The sequence below is a fragment of the Drosophila mauritiana genome, chromosome X (genome assembly GCF_004382145.1).
Source record: "Drosophila mauritiana strain mau12 chromosome X, ASM438214v1, whole genome shotgun sequence".
Taxonomy (NCBI): Eukaryota; Metazoa; Arthropoda; class Insecta; order Diptera; family Drosophilidae; genus Drosophila; species Drosophila mauritiana.
The window spans coordinates 13,517,095-13,536,009 of record NC_046672.1 but is presented as its reverse complement, the minus strand read 5'-3'; the positions used below and the strand labels follow the sequence as shown (position 1 = coordinate 13,536,009).

General features: G+C 46.2%; 4 protein-coding genes across 5 annotated transcripts in view; 3 read left to right on the top strand and 1 right to left on the bottom strand.

Annotated features, from left to right (window-relative positions):
- Positions 1 to 613: 613 nt before the first annotated feature.
- LOC117146368 (AP-3 complex subunit delta) lies at positions 614 to 9,175 on the top strand. Of its 2 annotated transcripts, none has more exons than XM_033312521.1 (13): positions 614 to 908; positions 2,108 to 2,203; positions 3,033 to 3,161; positions 3,222 to 3,362; positions 3,435 to 3,564; positions 3,654 to 3,793; positions 4,181 to 4,254; positions 6,197 to 6,345; positions 6,523 to 7,199; positions 7,265 to 7,874; positions 7,933 to 8,076; positions 8,134 to 8,266; positions 8,328 to 9,175. In XM_033312521.1, the coding sequence occupies exons 1-13, from the start codon at positions 810 to 812 to the stop codon at positions 8,932 to 8,934; spliced, it is 3,129 nt and encodes a 1,042-aa protein (XP_033168412.1). In that variant the 5' UTR covers positions 614 to 809; the 3' UTR covers positions 8,935 to 9,175. The 2 variants fall into 2 exon arrangements, with proteins under 2 accessions (XP_033168412.1, XP_033168411.1); XM_033312520.1 differs by lacking the exon at positions 4,181 to 4,254 and adding an exon at positions 5,274 to 5,347 and having other exon boundaries at positions 615 to 908.
- Positions 9,176 to 9,940: 765 nt separating this feature from the next.
- On the bottom strand, positions 9,941 to 14,679 carry LOC117146367 (DNA topoisomerase 2-binding protein 1-A). The gene has a single exon (XM_033312519.1). It carries the CDS (start codon positions 14,560 to 14,562, stop codon positions 10,285 to 10,287), a length of 4,278 nt encoding a protein of 1,425 aa, XP_033168410.1. The 5' UTR covers positions 14,563 to 14,679; the 3' UTR covers positions 9,941 to 10,284.
- Positions 14,680 to 14,941: 262 nt separating this feature from the next.
- LOC117147587 (E3 ubiquitin-protein ligase MGRN1) lies at positions 14,942 to 18,177 on the top strand. Its single transcript, XM_033314533.1, has 3 exons — positions 14,942 to 16,505; positions 16,568 to 17,508; positions 17,574 to 18,177. Exons 1-3 carry the CDS (start codon positions 15,247 to 15,249, stop codon positions 17,741 to 17,743), a joined length of 2,370 nt encoding a protein of 789 aa, XP_033170424.1. The 5' UTR covers positions 14,942 to 15,246; the 3' UTR covers positions 17,744 to 18,177.
- Positions 18,178 to 18,562: 385 nt separating this feature from the next.
- LOC117148732 (glutamine-dependent NAD(+) synthetase) overlaps positions 18,563 to 18,915 on the top strand; it is a 35,145-nt gene continuing 34,792 nt past the window's right edge. Inside the window, exon 1 of the mRNA XM_033316297.1 lies at positions 18,563 to 18,724. The gene's annotated coding sequence lies outside the window, so the exon portion shown is untranslated. The remainder of the gene's footprint in view (positions 18,725 to 18,915) is intronic.

Genomic DNA, 18,915 nt, shown 5'->3' with positions numbered 1-18,915 from the left:
ATTGAGTAGTTGTAACGAAAGTATTAAGCGACAACTTGTTTGTCGAAAAACGCAACGTTCTTTTTTGTTTGCGAATCTCTTTACTTTTTTACATCGAAGCTTATTTGAAATAGATTTTCCTAAGTGCGTTTGCCAATTGTCATGTTGTAATTAAAAAGTAAACATAAGAGAATGTTACGTATTTTAAAAGGATGTTTTAAAAAAGTTAATGTTTTGAAAAGTTTTAAACCGTAATGCGAGCTCGAAATAAACGCTAGTTTCATTGAAAGTTTTCGTCTCTATTCAATTAGTATAAATGCGTATAAAAACATGGGTTTTGAGAGTGTGATATTTAATTATTCAATTATTGTAAATGCGTATAAAAATATGGGTTTTCAGGCTGAAATATTATTTATTATTTTTATTATTCCCTTCTCCCTCTTTTTCAAACATGCTGATCTTAAACGGTTTTGTAATCGAATGCGCAGCGAGCTATCGACAGTCCACGAATCAGTTAACATTACACCGCTAGTGAGTACAGCCACCTACTATTTAGCGTAGCCAACCACCAAAGTGCAGCAAACATCGATAGTATCGATTAATCACATATTTGCGTGCCACCTCTAGTTTGCGAGCGTATTAAAGTTAAAAAAAAAAAACGAAAACAAATCGGAAAAAGACGGAAGTGAGTGCTTTGTGCTGCCGCCGGTGATGTGCTGAAATCGCTTCGCCAAAATAGCCCAATTTCCCAAGCGAGACACCGATTGCAAATCAAAGTAACGCCACGGAGTGCAGCAAAAAAGAAAACAAAAACAATAGCAACTGCAAACATGGCACTGAAAAAAGTGAAGGGTAACTTTTTCGAGCGTATGTTTGATAAAAACCTCACCGATTTGGTGCGCGGCATTAGGAACAACAAGGATAATGAGGTAAGCGTGCCCAGGACTTGCTGCCCCGCCTCCACCGCCCACCAAAACCGCCGCCCCCCCAACTGCCACGCCCCCCAAAGCGGCCCAGCTGTGCGTCCAATTAGAACTCGCTAATTGGCTGACAAATTTCGTTTGCATTAAGGGAATCTTATTAGAGTTTGGTGTGCTTGCATGTGTGCGTGTGTGGGTGAAAGTGGCTGTGTGTGTGTGTTTGAGTGTTTTGGCATCTGCCAACAGTGCAAAAGGAAAAGCAGGAAAAGCTTGAAAAGAACCACAAAGCCGAACGCAGAAACTCCCAACGCACCAAATTAATTAGCAAGTGGCTTTTATCAAATATTTACCCACGTTAATTCCCCCGCCGATGGTCTTTTTATTTGGTCCTTATCAGAATGCTTGGCAGGATCGGCTAACGGTACTTGAGTTATCACACGGAGAGAAAATAGCGTGTGATTTGCGAAAATAAAATTGTAATTTCTATTGCTTCGATTGTTAGTAATTGCAAATATTAATGCAATCAAAGTAATAATAAATAAATGGATAAAAATGAGTTTCCATTCAGTTCTGGTTTGCATATCGTGCAATAAGAACAATTGAGAAATATGAATATATGCAAGAACAACTAAGTTTGTCTACGTAAACAAAAAATGAGTGGCTCTTGATTGAATTCGATTTCTATAACTTGCACTGCGCATTTCGATTGTTATTTTTGCTCTTGTGTGGTCCACTCTAAGCGCTGATTTACAAATGTGCTTAAATTAATAGCATTCATTTGTTTTAGCAAGATAAAAGAATCCATTAATTATTTAATATTGTGCAGTTTTAATCTCAAATAAATGATACTCATCATGTTACCTCCATGAAGTAACCACTTAGGTCTATCACATTTCCATTTTGTTCAGCACAAATGAAGAGTAAACAATCAATCGTTGTATATTTACATTCGATTTAATCAGCAACTGCATCGGAATTAAAAAAATAATGCAACAACACTATTGCTCTACCCGCCACTGTATGATTTGGAATTTGTGTTTACTTTATTTTGGTTCTGTTGCTGTGGGCATAAAACTGATAGCCCCACGACGATTCTCAGATATGTTTGTTGTTTTACTATGTGCTGCCATTGCACATTTCGCATTTCGCATTTTCACATACTATATTTAGAATATAAACATATTGATTGACAATAACTTTCACCGCAGGCCAAATACATATCGACGTGCATCGAGGAGATCAAACAGGAGCTGCGACAGGACAATATCAGTGTCAAGTGCAATGCAGTGGCCAAGTTGACCTACGTAAGTTGATATACATCCCTAATCCCTGAACAAAAGACGCACCACAGATGATTAACTCACTATTTGCGCACAATGATGAAGGACTATTAGAACCTATAGGGGTTTTTGAAAAAGCTAATTAGACAATCGCAAATGGCCTGTTCAAAAATAAGCTGATTTGACGCACCGACAGCCCAAAGAGGATTCAGGATTCTCCCCCACCCAAGACGACGGCTTAGCATTAGAATCAGCAGTGCAGATGATTGCGTGTGCATGGATGTGCACCGGATTCTGGTGGCAGCCATTCAAAGTCGACCAAGTGCACGGCTGCACTTGATGCAAATTGCCTGGGCCGGGCGGTATATATGGGGTCCTTGTAGGCGAGTGCGACAATAAGGACTAAAACAGCAACAGCCGTTAAGCTAACAACTGAATCGGCGGAAACAAGGCGAACGAGGAGCAACCTTTGTCACACGCCCACGCCGATGGGTGTGGCGGTGGTGGTGGGCCCACCACTAACAAGCGATCCAAAAGATGCCATCAAAAGTGGGCACAGTTGTGTTGGCGATAATAGCACTGCTATCCTGTAAATCCCAAATCAAGTTGGCTGAAACTGAAATCTAGTACATAAGCTAAATGGTTGTTATCATCTGTATATGCACATAATTTTAGTTAGATGGCTAAGTCTAAGTAACTAGCGACTTACCCTCGAGTGTTAGGTGCAGCTAAGGAGATTTTAATGCTAACGAGAGTCCTTGGGCCTATCCTGTGCACATATTCCACAGGCACACATTTGCACACAATCAGCAGAAAATGTTAATATTTATTGATTCGATTTCGCTTGCGACAGATACAAATGCTGGGCTACGACATCTCCTGGGCGGGCTTCAACATCATCGAGGTGATGAGCTCATCCAGATTCACCTGCAAGCGAATTGGCTACCTGGCGGCCAGCCAATGTTTCCATCCGGACAGCGAGGTAAACACATTACTTAATGCTTTAAACAAAGCACTCAATTTTGATTTATATTTTTCGCAGCTGCTCATGCTGACCACGAATATGATACGCAAGGATCTCAACTCACAGAACCAATACGATGCGGGTGTGGCGCTCAGTGGACTGAGCTGCTTTATATCGCCCGATCTGTCCCGCGACTTGGCCAATGATATTATGACACTGGTATGGATATTATGACGCTGGTTTCATATGTGCACATTGTTTGATTTTGTACCATTCGCAACTAATCCGCAGATGAGCTCAACAAAACCGTATCTGCGCATGAAAGCCGTCCTTATGATGTATAAAGTATTTCTACGCTATCCCGAGGCATTGAGACCTGCATTTCCCAAACTCAAAGAGAAACTGGAGGATCCTGATCCAGGTTTAACCAACATACCATACATACATTATTCTGCAGATATTTCTTCCATGCAATCCATGTATCTAATGCACTTTTATTCTGGTTTTCAGGTGTTCAATCAGCTGCCGTGAATGTAATATGTGAACTAGCACGTAAGAATCCCAAAAACTACCTGCCCCTGGCGCCGATCTTCTTCAAGCTAATGACCACGTCGACCAACAACTGGATGCTGATCAAGATCATCAAGCTGGTGAGTGCGGATCCACTGATCACTGGCCACCAAATAGATTCACAATGATTACTTTACTTTGAATTTTAAGTTCTGTTTTAAGTACGTATCTGTTTATCTTTTGATTTTCGTTTGTTCGTTTGTGGACAAACGGCGATTTTGTTTTAGCTGTATACTATGTATGTATATACCATACGTATGTATACTCTTTATATATGACAATTCAATTTTTGTCTAACAAAAAGTTAATTAACACTACAACTACTCCTCCCCCTCTCCTCCCTCTGCTCCCGCTCCAAACGAACCAACAAAAAATAATTAATAATATATACAAACCACTCCAAAACAAATACTAATGAAAACTGAAAAACTGAATGAAATGCCAAATGAAAATCGAATGAATTTTAGTTCGCGAGCCTCACGACAATTGAACCGGCGCTGGGACGCAAATTGACTCAGCCCCTAATTGAAATTATTTCCAGGTTTTTATCGGCGCGCTTTTCTTTAATCAGACCAACGAAAAATCCAATCCAGAAAACTTAATTAAAAACCAGCACGCGCTTTGATTTACTCTAAAGCATTTTACTATTTACAATTTAGTTATTGAACAATCCATTATTGTTTCGTTGGTATATATTTTCGTATCCTAATTGTTTAAATGGAATCAACACACAGACATTGTTGTATTCTTTAGTAATTATTTCCATGTCTTATTTTGATTTAATCAGGGCGAAGTCGTATATCTACTTGAACGATTTTGCTCGGATTTATCTACATCACAATTTCACAGCCACTCCTTCACGAACCCAAAAAAAAAAATAAATAAAAAACACATGAGCGTCGTAATTGATTATTATAAATGTATTTAAATTACCCGAATTGACAATGCAATTTCAATGACACACAACTTTTGTACACCCATGTTGATGCACATGATGTTCCATGTTCCCCAAAATGAACAAAGCTTATCGAACAAGTTGATAAATTGATATAAAAATGTGACAATACGTTTCCAATATTTGGAACCATATATGTCTATAAGCTTTGCTTCATATGATCACATCCTCAATTCACACCGAGTCGTTATCCTTTGGCTTCATTGTGTTGAAAACTGCTTAATTCGCTTGATTCAAAATAAGAACAAACTTCAAACGATGAACTATACCAACTATTATTTCGCTATCACAAAAAAAAGAAGATATATTTACAACCAAGTCCCTGAGATACACAAAAATATATAGACATATCATCAAGAGATCCAATCCGAATGCAAAAGGACCAGGAAACTCACAGCCACAGCCAGTTTAAGAGAAAGTTAAATTACTTTTTAGGGTGTTCCAGTTTACCTTTTTCTTTACCACTTCATTTTTAGTTTCGTTTTCGGTTTTAGCTTTAGTTTTAGTTCTAGTTCTAGTTTTATTTGTGGATAAGGACGTTGATGATTTCGATTGTATGTAATTTATAATTTCTTGCTTGTTTCTTTTTCTCTTTGCATTTGCAGTTTGGCGCTTTAACCCCCTTAGAACCCCGGCTAGGAAAGAAATTAATAGAACCACTCACAAATCTAATTCATAGGCAAGTCTTAAAATCATTGCAAAACAAACAAACAAACAAAACAAAAATACAAATACAAATCAACTGAACTGAACTTAACTGAAAATGTGAAATACGATACGATTTCCCAAAAATGTGTGGAAAACGATTGCAACATAGCAAGGCGAAAGCAAAAAATTCGAAATCGCTAAGTGACCGATTAATGGTCAATATCAATTGATCGATAATTGAAGCTGCTCGATGATTGTGCGTCTGAAAGTTATACATTCGTTATTATCATTTAACTGTACAAATCTTCTAGCTTCTTATGTCCGTTACCTCTCTCTCTCTTTCTCTCTCCCACTCGCTCAACTTATGACTGTCGCCATCCTGCTTAAGTTTGTATTTGTTTCTATAATTTCGTCGTTTGCCTATCGATATTTTGCTTATCGAGCACACTCATTGAGAGCCAAAGTTCTAATCTAGTCAAATCGGACGAAGCGAAAGAAAAACAAATGATCGAGCCGTTGCAGTTGTTGTTGTTGCTGTTGTTAGTTTTTCTTTTTGGTTGCCATTGCTGCTGCGTTGCTTCGCAATGTTGTGTTTCCCCAATGTCTATCGCAATAATCGCTAATTGTTATCGCTACCACAATATATATGCTATCGATATTGCTACCGTTGTTGTTGCCATTGCTAATTGCTATTTGCTATTGTTGTAGTGCAATGTTTGTCGCTTTACCGCTGCTTACTCTTAATACAAGTTCCTACTTTTTTTTCTCAAACTAATACAAACCACAAACAAAAAAAATTATCAAAACTAACCGAAACACCAACAAAAAATGAAAACAAAACAAAAAACGAACCAAAAACCAAACCCAACTCACTCAACAGCACCTCGGCGATGAGTCTCCTGTACGAGTGCATCAACACGGTGATCGCGGTGCTCATCAGCATCAGCAGCGGCATGCCCAACCACAGTGCCTCCATCCAGCTCTGCGTGCAGAAGCTGCGCATCCTCATCGAGGACTCGGACCAGAACTGTGAGTATAACCCGGTTTTCCCAAACGGTTTCAAAAAACACGCTTTTTAGAACCGTTTCAGTATAGGAAACTTATTTTGCTGTTTATATGGTTACTAGATTCCTGTTACAAGATTTTTGTGGGAAACAGCTTAGTATTTGAAGAAGCTAACAATTACATTTCCAAATTCCCGTTCAGTGAAATATCTTGGACTGTTGGCCATGTCGAAAATCCTGAAGACGCACCCGAAGAGTGTGCAGGCGCACAAGGATCTCATACTCGCCTGCCTGGACGACAAGGATGAATCTATACGTCTGCGCGCCCTGGACCTGCTGTATGGCATGGTCTCGAAGAAGAACCTTATGGAGATTGTTAAGCGATTGCTGGGCCACATGGAGCGGGCAGAGGGTTCCGCCTATCGGGACGAATTGCTCTACAAGGTGATCGAGATATGCGCGCAGAGTTCGTATCTGTATGTGACCAACTTCGAGTGGTATCTAACTGTGCTCGTCGAGCTCATCCAACTCGAGGCCGGCTCGCGGCACGGTCGCCTCATTGCAGAGCAACTCCTTGACGTGGCCATTCGAGTGCCTGTGGTCCGGCAATTTGCCGTCAACGAGATGACCAATCTGCTGGACACGTTCACCGTTTCGGCGCAAAGTAACTCCATGTACGAGGTGCTCTACGCCGCCGCCTGGATCGTTGGTGAGTTTGCTGGCGAGCTGGAGGATGCGGAGAAGACGCTCAACATCCTGCTCCGTCCGAGGCTACTGCCCGGTCACATCCAGGGTGTCTATGTGCAGAACGTGATAAAGTTGTTCGCCCGCCTGGCCACCACGTGCTTGGAGCTTCAGGATCTGCCTGGTTTGGTGACAGTAAGTGCTCCCCCTATACATACTTTCAAATGATCTCTTCTGAGAATCCCCATTATCATTTGTAGCTCTGCGACCATGTGCTGGACAAGCTTCAGCACTTCAATGGTTCCAGCGACATTGAGGTGCAAGAGCGAGCCAACTCCGCTTGCATGCTGATCGAGATGCTGCGCAACCAGCTGTCCACGTCGACCGATGCCATGGCCATGGACACGACGACGGAGGGCGGCATTCCGCCGCTGGCCATTGAGATTGTCCAGGAGATGACGCTGCTGTTCACAGGCGAGCTGATTCCGGTGGCGCCCAAGGCGCAACGGAAGGTGCCCCTGCCAGATGGCCTCGATCTGGATGAGTGGATTAATGCACCGCCTCCGGAAGATGCGGCAAGCAGTTCGTCCTCGGAGCACGACAAGGATGAGCTATTTGTTAGCGCCACGCAGGCAGGAACGGCAGCTGATGGCGGCGGAAAGCGGCGACAGAGTCTGGAGCTCACGCCCGAGCAACTGGAGCGGCAGCGAATGGCTCGTCTCATTGAGCAGTCGAACAATCCCCACTACCTCAAGTCCACGCCCACGGCGAGTGGTGCCTCGAATGCGGATCAGTATGACAATATCGATGACATACCCATTACGGAGCTGCCACTGGACATGGAGGGCGTGGCCGCTCTGCGCGTGGGCAGTAAGTTATGCGCAGTGATTATACAATCAGCTATATTTTACATTATCTGCTTCTGTAGTCACCAAGCGGTCGGATAAGTACCTCCAGGAACAGCAGGCGGCGCAGGGCAGCAAGGATGGCAAGAAGAAGCATAAAAAGGGTAAAAAGAGCAAAAAGGCCAAGAATAAAGTGGCGTACAACAGCAGCTCCGAATCGGAAGGAGGTAAGCCGAAGTAAACAATGTTGTGTACTTATGACTTATAACTTCAACACTTTGCAGAACCGAAACCCTTGCACATTGTGAACACCACGCTGGACATGCCCGAAGGTGTCTCCATGTCGGACAGCGAAGACAAGGATGGCAAATACGATCCAAATGATCCGCATCGAGCCCTGGACATTGAATTGGACATGTAATCAAAGAGCTGAAAGCTTCGCACAATTAAAAATGGCTAAATGTAAATCTCCTTATAGCACGGAGTTCGAGGCGCCCGCGGCGAGGTCAGCGTCCAAAAAGTCAGCGGCGGACAAAGAGAATCTCAAGATGCCGGTGGAGTCTGCCGGCGGTGGTAACGCCACCAAGAAGGATAGGAAAAAGGACAAGGATAAGGACAAGGAGAGGAAGGTGAAGCGGGAGCATCGGGAGAGCAAGCGGGAACGCAAGGAGGCTGCTGTACAGCCGGTGATCGATCTCATTGACGCCGACACGCCCACTCCCAGTCCCAGCCACACCTCCGCCCCCAGCAACAATAGCAACGACAACAACAACACTTCAACTGTCCTTCCAGATGCGCCCAAGCATCACAAAAAGAAGAAGAACAAGGAGAAGTCGACGGATGAAGCGCCCGATGCACTGGCCACCGCCACCGGAAGCAACATCATCGATGTGGGCGTGGAGGAGGCATCCGAGGTGGCGTCCAAGGCGCACAAGAAGAAGCATAAAAAGGAGAAGTCACAGCGCAAGGAGAAGAAGAAGGCTTCCGAATCTGCATCTGCATCAGCATCCGTATCCGCCATCGTTTCGATCGGCGACTACGAACAGCCACTGGGAATCTCAACGCCCAGCAAAGAGATTTTGTAATTGCTAAGCTCCAAGTTCCACTATTATAATTAATCATTATTACGATTGTTTTTTGTGTCGATTCAATTTTACGCGTTTATTCGGAAATTTGTGAGAGGCGAAGCTAGCTTCAGAATCTCTCCATTTTCGTTAAGTTGAAACAATTGCCTCCTAAGAGAATGAAGAAAAACTAAACAAATTATCGCTGCGATATAAAAACAAACAAAACCAACATTGAACAAATTGATATGCTAAAAAATAAATCAACATAAACCGTATATATATATACATACATATATAAATAATTATTAATATATAGGAGTGTAATTTTAAAAAGTAAAATGCCGCCAGTCTGCCATTTGCGGCTTAAAACATGAACAGAAAAAGCTGCAAAAAATCGGAAATGAATATGAGAAACAGATCAACTGGCAATCAGAATGCCATGCGATGCAGATCGATTCCTGGATACTATCTATTTTTGATGAATTTGTAGCCTAGAGCATGCGATTCCACTAATAAACAAAAAACACACCCACAAACACAGACAATTATATAGCTATAGTTATATAAAATGGAATTTTATAATGAATCCCACACAGAGAATAGAACAAACTGCATGGATTGTAAAAAACAAATTATATATGTATACATGTGAAACCGTATGAATCAAATATAAAGTACTGCTATACACCATAATTACTAAAAAAAAAAACAAAAACTGATACAGAAAAGGAACAGAAGCTAAGTGAAATTATACATACATACATGCATATTATATACAAACAAACACCCACACAAGCCCACATACAAATATATAAACGTTAAATAAATGAAAAGTACAATACAGTTGCAATTATTGTTTAATTCGGCTACAGAAAATCAATTCGGTATCAACAAAATAGAATTTCTTGAGGTTTTTAATATATAATTTATTTATTTATTAAATTGAAGTTGGAATGAACTAATAATAGAAATAAACCAAAGGTCGCTTCAAAAAGTGAATAGACACAAATAAAGAAAAAATCGTCAAATTTCTTTCAAAAATAATTTGCCCTTTGACTTGGGATTATTTTTCAACAACACTTTTAGAAATAAATCACTAAATACAATTATCATATGTTTTTGGACTTCAATTTACGTTTGTTTATTTTGAACTTCGTAACATCGTTAATTTATTAAGTTAAAAAAAAGAAGAACAGAAATCAGAAATTCAAAATTAGATTTACAACTGATTAAACTAGACCTAAAATATTTTAAATTAAACCTTTCAAGGCTTTAACTCAATAACTTTTATATAACTACAAAATATCAAAATATCGAACAGGAACAAACAAAAAATCCAATGCATGTACAGAGAATGTAATGATTCGTTCAAAGCAGCTGGTACTTTCCCAGATCGGCATCCCTGCCGTTCATCAAATACGCGTTAATGGCAATCTGGCTGAGCACCTGCACACCACATTTGTGGAGATACTCCATGTCCTGGGGCGACAGCGGCGCCTTCTTCACATCGACAAAACAATGGCTGGCACTTTTGGCCACAGGATCTTTGGAGAACGGAGTAGTGGGCTCCAGGATGCAGGCGCCGCCGGCACGCAGCACATTCCTGATGGGCGCACCGCTCCTCTCGTTCATGCTGAGTATAACCCGGTGATCGGAGAAGGCGCCGCCGCCGCACGCACTCAACTCCGTGCGCCAACGATGGACGGCGGCAGCGATGGGCTCCTCCTCCGGTGCCAGGGTGGGCAAGTTAATGGCCTTCGGGTTGCCCCATTCGTACAGCGTTTCGTCCAGAAAGCCGCCATGCGCATGAGACTGATCGATGTACTGGATATTGAGTATCCATTTCCCGGCCGCAATGCAGGCCAGCATCTTCTCGCCGCGATTCGGACGCTCGCACAGCAGATGGGTGCAGCTATCGTCATAGTTCACCAGATTCTCGCACACTTTTCCGCCCAGTTGGGTGATCCGTGCGATTAGTTCCGCCCGCTTTTCGTCATCATCACCGCACGAGATGCTGAAGCACGGTATGCCAGCATGCTGCATCTTGGGTGAACCGCCAGAGGATCTTCTCTTTGCTGCATTGAACTCCGCCGGATCGCGCCAGTCGACCATGTCCTCGGTGCCCAGGGCAAAGCCCTCGGACTCGAAGGGCTGCACATACTGCACCTCGCTCTCGCCGCAATCCATGTCGTTGTCGTGGCTGCGCTTCAGGCTGTTCCTTCGCGATTCGCAGTCCCTTAGGTAGTCGGTGATCTGCTTGACATCTGGCGCCACTGCGGGAACATCTGGGGCCATTACGGGAACGGCCGACTCCTCGAAGCTAATCTTGTCAAAGTTAATGGTGCTCTGACCTTCCTCGCTTAACGTTGGTCCATCTGATCTCCGTGGTGGCGCTGCTTCGGTTGGACTCTGTGTGTTCGGTACGAAGGGTGATTGCGTTCCGCTGCGTGGTGATCCCATGGACACCCTGAGAGGCGTCTTTTTGCCTGGCGATAGCTTCGGTGGTTTCGGTGATCTATCAAAGTTGAGTTTGGTGGCCTGCGTCGTCCTGGTTGGCGGCTTCTTCTTTACCGTCGATGGCGATTCCGATAGCGCTGGCACCTTAGCATCACTTTCTTCATATTCGATGCCCAGAGTTTCGCATGTGATCCGCATCACACGCTGCCTGATGACGGCCAACGGTGTGTCTGGTTTGATTTTCTGGATGGGCAGGCGCCAGCGCCGCTCAAAATCATCGGCCATCCGCTGCTGGAACTCAGGAGTGAGGCAAAAATCTGGAATTCCCGGAGTGGGTCGTTGATGCTTGCGACTGACGGGCGTGCAGGCCTGCCGCCGAATGCGTTCCAATTCCGGCGTTTGGTTCTCGCGCATTTCACGGATAATCTCGCGCACACAATCCTTGCCCTCCTCTGTATCCAGGCGTTCAACGAATTGCTCTAGGAAGTCCAGATTGTACTGCTGGGCACCCACCTGGCTAAGTGGCGTGCATGGAGAGTCGGGAGAAGATGTGGAGCTGCTGCCGCGATGACGAGCACTGCCTCCTGGTATTCCAGCTAGCTCGGAAACTCTCTTGTTGCGCAGGGGCGTCAGTTCAGGAGCTCCTGGACTGCCAGCAGTAACTGGAGTGACAGATCCCGCCGGTTGGTTCTCGGCCTCCTCCATGGCTAGATCTGGTTGAGCCACCAATGTGGACTCATTCGGTCTTCTTGGTGTTCGAGTATTGCTGTCCCGCAAGCGCGGCGATATGGGGAAGTCCTCGGGACTCTTGCCCACCAAATATCCAACGAAGGGCAGCTTCTGACCAGAGCGGGCGCACTGCACCAGCCAATCGGATGTGACCACGGGATAGTTCCATTTGATGGCACCTTCGTACTTGGAGCCCTCGGCACTGGGACACACCAGCAGCGGTTTCTCCTTCTTGATGAATGTCTTATTGACGGAGGCGCCAAGTAGTTCTGCTGTCGCATTAATAAAGTCCCGCTCCAATCCTGCATAAATGGACACGACAATAGTCATTCCCTTGAGCGGCTGACGCAGTGCGGTAGCCGGCACATGTTTGTGGTAATATTCGATGGGCAGCAGTTGATTCTTTTTCATGCAGCTTTCCAGGAACAGTTCGGTGACCACATGGCGGGCCCTGACGGGTAGTTGCTTCACGTCGAAGGCTACCTCAAAGCTGACAATGGCGAAATCCACTTCATCGGAGAAACTCGATGGCACCAATAAGCCTTGGGCAGCTTCGCACTCGGTCAGCATTTGGTTGAAGAACTCCTCGTTGAAGCACTCCTTGTGCACATAAACAGAGACACCGGCGAAGTAGTCCAGCTTATCGAAATCAATGGATAGAGTGCTGGCACTGAGATCCGGCAGTGGCAGACCGGCAGCGGGAGGTTTTGGATTGGCTATCGAGACTCGCTGGCGTATATCCATTTGGGTGGAACTTGCCGCTGGTTGGAGGAGACTGACATCTGCAGGTGGCAGTTGTGCCACTGCTCCTTGATCCTGTGAGTACTGATCCAGCAGCGTATGATCCGGCTCCTCGTGCTCCTGTTCCTGCACGGGATCCGGTTCCTGATCGAAAAGCTTCTTCTTGATGGGCAATGTTGGTTGCTTGAAGCTGTGGTTCATGGAGCGCAGGGTTCGCTTGCTAGCAGGGGAGGCAACGTCTGGTTCTCGGTTCTGTGGCATCGACACACGATGCACCAACTCACTGACGACGCGACCAGCTCGAATGCTCTCCAGCAGCCAATCTAGGCGCACCACATGAACAGAACCCATGAGACCATCGTGCTGCCACTGCCGGTATTCGGCGTCATCCAGTTGGCCCACAATGATGTGTGAGATGCCCTCATTGGCCTCATCATAGCGGGTCGCTCCGCCCGTATTCAGCACTCTGTTTAGCTTCTCATGCTCCTCTGAGCGGAAGCCACTCAAATACACACAGCAGCCATCCAGAAAGGCGCCCGCCTTTTTCGCCTGACGCGGTTCAATTTCGGCCAGCACCTGCTGGTAGTTTCGTCCACTGCTAGTGGCCTGCTTCAGCAGCTGCTTGGCGGGGGAGCTGCTGCCCACACTGCTGACGGATTCGTTGACGGTACTAAGATCGCTGCACATGCGACGCGAGCCGGAGACGAAGCTGATACGTGAAAGATCCGAGAGGTGCGTTTGATCTGCACCGGGAGCTGCGCCCGGACGAGTGGTTTTGGTGGGTGTGGACGACGTCTTGCCAGGCCGCACCTCATAGTCCTTTGTGGGCAGAGCGTAGCCGCGATTGCAGCTATCGAAGATCCATTCCGGCAGCAAGACATCCTTCTTGTAGCGTATGGCCGCCTTATACTTCTCGGTGTCCGTTTTTGTTTGCTCGGTGATGACGATGTCCACCACCTGGGAGCGAAAGGCGCGATGATAGATGCCTCCATTGTCGTTGACCAGCCGCATAACTTGATCCTTGCGCGCCACATCCAATCCACTGCACGTGATGTTCGCCCCAAAGAAGATGGGCAGGCGATACTTATCGAAATCAGGATCCGTGGCCATGATGCTCTCGCGCTGGCTGCGACGGCTCTGATCCCAGACGTACTGCACCCAGTCGACGTGCATCACGGGTACTCCGTTCAGCGTTGCCTGCTCGTACTTGCTGGACTTTATGGTGTTCGATATGAGGTGGGTGGTGCGATGCCCGAAGCTCTGAAAGTATACGCCGCCCATCCAGTTTATGAGCCTGCTCAATTCCTCTTTCTTCTGTGGCGTTATGCCCGTGGCCGAGACCTGGAGATCCCGCATGGCCGTGGTGTAGATGGCACTGCTGCCCTCGGGAATGGGTTCATTGCGCCGCAGGCAGGTAATCAGGCACGGTGGCCCCAGAATTAGTGCTCGCGTCTGCTGCAATTGCTCGAAGAATTCGCCCTCGAACTGGGTCAGCACAAAGACGTCCTTCTTGGTCAGGTTGCCGGCTGCGATCAGGGGATATCCCTCGCTTGGCTTTATTTGCCGTATCTGCGTTTCCGCCAACTGTTGGCCCAGTAGCTCCCGCGACGCCTCGAATTGTTGCAGTGTGTCGGCCTCCTGGGCGCCACCATCGCCCGGCTTCAGATTGTTCACGAAGTACGCGCAGATGGTCTCGTCCATGCTCATGCTTATGCTCATGATGGCGGTTGCGAGTGTGTTATCTGCTCCGTGATGCGCTGCAAAATTGCGGAGATTTTCGCACTGCACTTTTTTTTGCGTGCGCTATTTTGGCGCCGTTTGTTGTTGCTTTAAATCCGTTGGCAACGCTGGCTTGTGATTCGTTGGCAACTACGAGTTGAGGTATGTGGCAACGCCGACGGTGAATTAAAAAATAATATATATGGGTAATTATAATTATTCATTTCTAAGGTGTAGAGATTTTATATTTACTATTTCTTAAATATATAAAATATTTCGAAAATAAACAGTTATTTGTCAGTTTCGGTTTAAGTTATCGATATATTTCATATGAAATCGTTGACCAAGCGAAATATCGATATAAGCGTTGTCGACAGCAGCTCAGCCCTAAAAGAAAGGAAGAAAGAAGAAAGGAAATCAGAAGTAATCCAGACATTGACCAACTTGGACTAGTCCTAGTATCGTGGTTAAAGGATCCTACACTTGAAGGCAACCATAGCTTTCGCAGGACGCGTACACACACACAGCGGCCATTCTCCGCCGAACAAGTGAAATGCCAACATGCCATTGTATGTGTGGTGGTGACCAACTGATATAGAATTATAGACCAAAGCAAAGCGCAGAGAAAACGTAGGCCAAAAGCTATATTGGATCACAGTTTTCCATAGCGCACCGACCTGTCAAATGGGCAACTTTGTGAGCAGACAGAACGCGGCGGTGGAGGAGGCCGATCCGAGCACGAACAATGCCTACAAGTATCCACCGAGAATGGGTAACTTCTTTGGCACCCACTTCATCATGGGCGGCGAGCGCTTCGACACGCCCCAACCGGAATCGTACTTGTTTGGCGAGAATGCGGATCTCAATTTCTTGGGCAATCGGCCCACAGCCTTTCCGTATCCCCCGCCGCAGGCCAATGAGCCCACGAAGACGCTAAAGAGTCTGGTCAACATTCGCAAGGAGTCGGTGCGTTTCGTCAAGACGATGAACGATAAGAAGCTGGGCGGTGTACTCGAGAAGCCCAAGATGAAGGAGATTGATCGGGATTTGGATTTGGACAAGGAGAAGTCCAACGTCACCATCGAGGATGTAGATGGAAATGTGCTCTGCTCGATGGGTTTGGGTGGCGGTGATGCCGATATGACGCCCCCACCACCGCCCTGCTCTTACAACATCGAGTTTACCTTTGACTCGGACGCCAAGTGCGCCATTACCATTTACTATTTCTGCTCGGAGGATGTCAGTCCCAGCGGCGTGACGCTGGTGCCGCGCGAGGGTCTCACCTCGGAGACGTACCACTACGAGAAGGGCATCAATCAGTGTTTCTCGCAGCCGAGCCATGTCTTCAATCCACAGCAGATGCCCGAGGATGAGCTGGGCTATAGTCCCGGCCGAGAACAGTATCCGGTGGCCATTCACTGTGTGGTGGAGGAGGGCAGCGACGAGTGTCGCCAATCGCACACCACCATCTGTGTGATCGATCATCATCCGGAAAACGGCAGCTATGTGCTGCGTGCCCTGAAGCAAAAGATCTTTGTGGATGGCTTGTGCTACCTGCTGCAGGAGATCTATGGCATCGAGAACAAGGCCGTGAACAAAACGTCTCTGGACGAGGAGATCGACGATCATGGCAGCGAGTGTGTCATTTGCATGAGTGAGACGAGGGATACGCTCATCCTGCCGTGCCGCCATCTCTGTTTGTGCAATTCATGTGCGGATTCGCTGCGTTACCAGGCCAACAACTGTCCTATTTGCCGCGCTCCGTTTCGGGCGTTGCTTCAGATCCGTGCTGTCCAGAAGGGAATCAGCACGCATGTGCTGCACCAGAACACGCCCACATCGGCGGCCGGGGAGCCGGCGCCAGTGGATGTTCCGCCAGGCTATATTCCAGTCTCACTAATTGAGGCACTCAACGGACCGCCACAGTATGTGGCCAGGGCTAGGTGAGCTATGGAATGAATTAACCGAAAAACGTACGTATCTGATGCCTTTCTTCCAATTTCAGGAACAGCGAACACGACATCACGGATTCAGCTGCCACCGTGGCCGCTTCGACAATGACCAGTGCTGACATCAAGGCCACATCGCCGATCAAGTCCAGCAGCCAGCGTCGACCGAAGATCAAGAAGAACGCTTCGACGTGCACGTCGACCAGTGAGGTGGGCACCATTACCAATCAATCGGGCGGCGGCAATGGGTCATCGACACACTCTGTGGAGATTGAAAGCGATCCAAAGAAGTCCAGCACGGCCACCTGTACTTCGCCAACTTTGGGGGCATCCACTTCGCCGGACCCGAAACAGGACAAGCTGCAGATTGTCAACGAACGAAAGTATCCCAGATCCACAGCCGGTTCCGGTGGCGATGGCTCCGCGGGGACTGATGACGATGTGGACAGTGAGAACGAGAAGCTATCGCCTCTGCTATCACCCGGCAGCAAGAGCAAGAACGTGTCTAGCAAATCGCTGAAGCAGGTGGTGGCTTGCCTGGAAGCGGATGATGATGTCGATAATAAGAGCAGCATTGGTGATGGACCGACCGAGGAGTCCAGCCTGAAGAAGGTTTCATCGCTGAAGCGCTCCAAACCGAGGCCAGAACTTAGCGGAAGCGGTGCACCCTCACCCGCCGAGGTCACGGCCGAGGATTCGGATTATTACACGCCGGAGGATACTCAGAACTCGATATTAAGTCCATTGTGCCCCACGGAGCGAGCCAAAAGCGGTGATCCCCTTGGCGCCGGCAGCCTTGGCAATGGTGTTCTCAGCGTGGGCAGGAGCGCAGGATCAGTGGGCGGACAAGGTGGAGTGGGACCCGTAGTTGTTGGTTTCAGTAGTGCAGTTAAGAAGAACCTGCACAAAAAGTCCACATCGGTGGGCAACATGGTGGGCTCCGGATCAGTGACAACGGTTGTGGACTTGAAGTCCAACAACGTGAGCTCCCTGCCAGGTGGGTGCTACTGTTTCGGTTTCACATTGTCACATGATTAAAACTTATATCTTCCTGCCATCCAGACATGTTGGACAGCCCAATCAGCGGCAACTCGGCCTCGACGCGCAGCTCCAGTGATAGCTACTCCTCCAGTTCGTCAACCAAGCAGCTGCTCAGCTCCAATCCGACCACTACGGCGGCCAATATAATCGTGGATGACAAGACAGCTCTGCAGAATGCCGTCAATGTTTAGAGCCGGTCTCAGTTGAATTTCTCAGAATTCGTTTTCTCGTTTTAGCTTTGCGTTTAAACTATTTATTCGTAGTTCACCTAGATTTAGTTAAATCAATGCTGCTTCCCCGCCCGCAGGAACAAATATTTTATATTATTGGTAATGATATTGATGATGATGATGGTGATGATGATGATGATGATGATGGTGATGATGATGATAATGATGATAATAAGGTTAAGGATGGAGCGGAGGAGGAGCAAGGAATAAGGACACCAGGACGCAACACTTAACCAGTATACAGTATATACATACACACACAAACACCACAGACGCGAAAAGACACACGTCCCACATGCATGTGTATGTAGTTTAATCTAGCATAATGGCTTGGGTATATAACTAAACTAAATCCAATAAACAACGGCGGCTAGGGCGCTGCATTCCACAGTATAAATCGAGCTAAATTAATTACACATATTAATGGGCGGTGTGGTATATATATTACTCCTTGAATATCAAGAGTAGCTTGTGAATAGGCCTCAATATTAGCAAGAATGAAGTAATTTAGCAACAAATATATTAATCTAAAGCAATTAAATACATTGGGCAGTAAGCAGTAACAAAATAATACGAAATTGTGGTCTTAAAACTATAAATCAAATACATTTCTATATTAAATAGTTAATTCAAACACCATTTCCCATGGGTAAAGTGTAGTTTTTCCTATTTTAAGTTTAATTTTACCTTCAAATGCAATATTTAAATAAAAAACTTTTGCAAATCTCTATCGATAACAGCGCCCGCACTATCGAAAAGCGTCGATAGGCCGCTAGGAGCTGCCATCACTAGAGATCACCCTTGGAATTGTCCAATTGGATTTGTTTACCTTTCGCCCGTTTAAGCATTTCTTTTCGGTGGTTTTTCGCGTGGTAAAGTGGCTGTTTTGATTGAATTGATTGTGCGAAGGATTGAGACGGAGCGACCGTAGTTTTGCCGGAGGTACGTAAGCAGGACCTTCTCGTCCTGCTCCCACTTGGTGACCCCCTCCCCCTAGTTTTTGACCTCCTCCGCGATTGCCGGACATGTGCGTAGTGTAATTGATTTTTCGGTCAGCGGTCAAGCATTATTTATTTACAAAATTTGCCAACAACCAGCCCATCCCCCCCATATCTCACCCTTGAGTGGCACAC

Bases quoted from the DNA above. Each gene is read 5' to 3' on its own strand.
- LOC117146368 (XM_033312521.1), top strand. From the start codon at position 810: ATGGCACTGAAAAAAGTGAAGGGTAACTTTTTCGAGCGTATGTTTGAT. The intron at 3,363-3,434 runs GTATGGATATTA...ACTAATCCGCAG, and splicing joins CCAATGATATTATGACACTG to ATGAGCTCAACAAAACCGTA. The intron at 8,077-8,133 runs GTAAGCCGAAGT...AACACTTTGCAG, and splicing joins CAGCTCCGAATCGGAAGGAG to AACCGAAACCCTTGCACATT.
- LOC117146367 (XM_033312519.1), bottom strand. From the start codon at position 14,562: ATGAGCATAAGCATGAGCATGGACGAGACCATCTGCGCGTACTTCGTG.
- LOC117147587 (XM_033314533.1), top strand. From the start codon at position 15,247: ATGGGCAACTTTGTGAGCAGACAGAACGCGGCGGTGGAGGAGGCCGAT. The intron at 16,506-16,567 runs GTGAGCTATGGA...TTCCAATTTCAG, and splicing joins CAGTATGTGGCCAGGGCTAG to GAACAGCGAACACGACATCA. The intron at 17,509-17,573 runs GTGGGTGCTACT...CCTGCCATCCAG, and splicing joins CAACGTGAGCTCCCTGCCAG to ACATGTTGGACAGCCCAATC.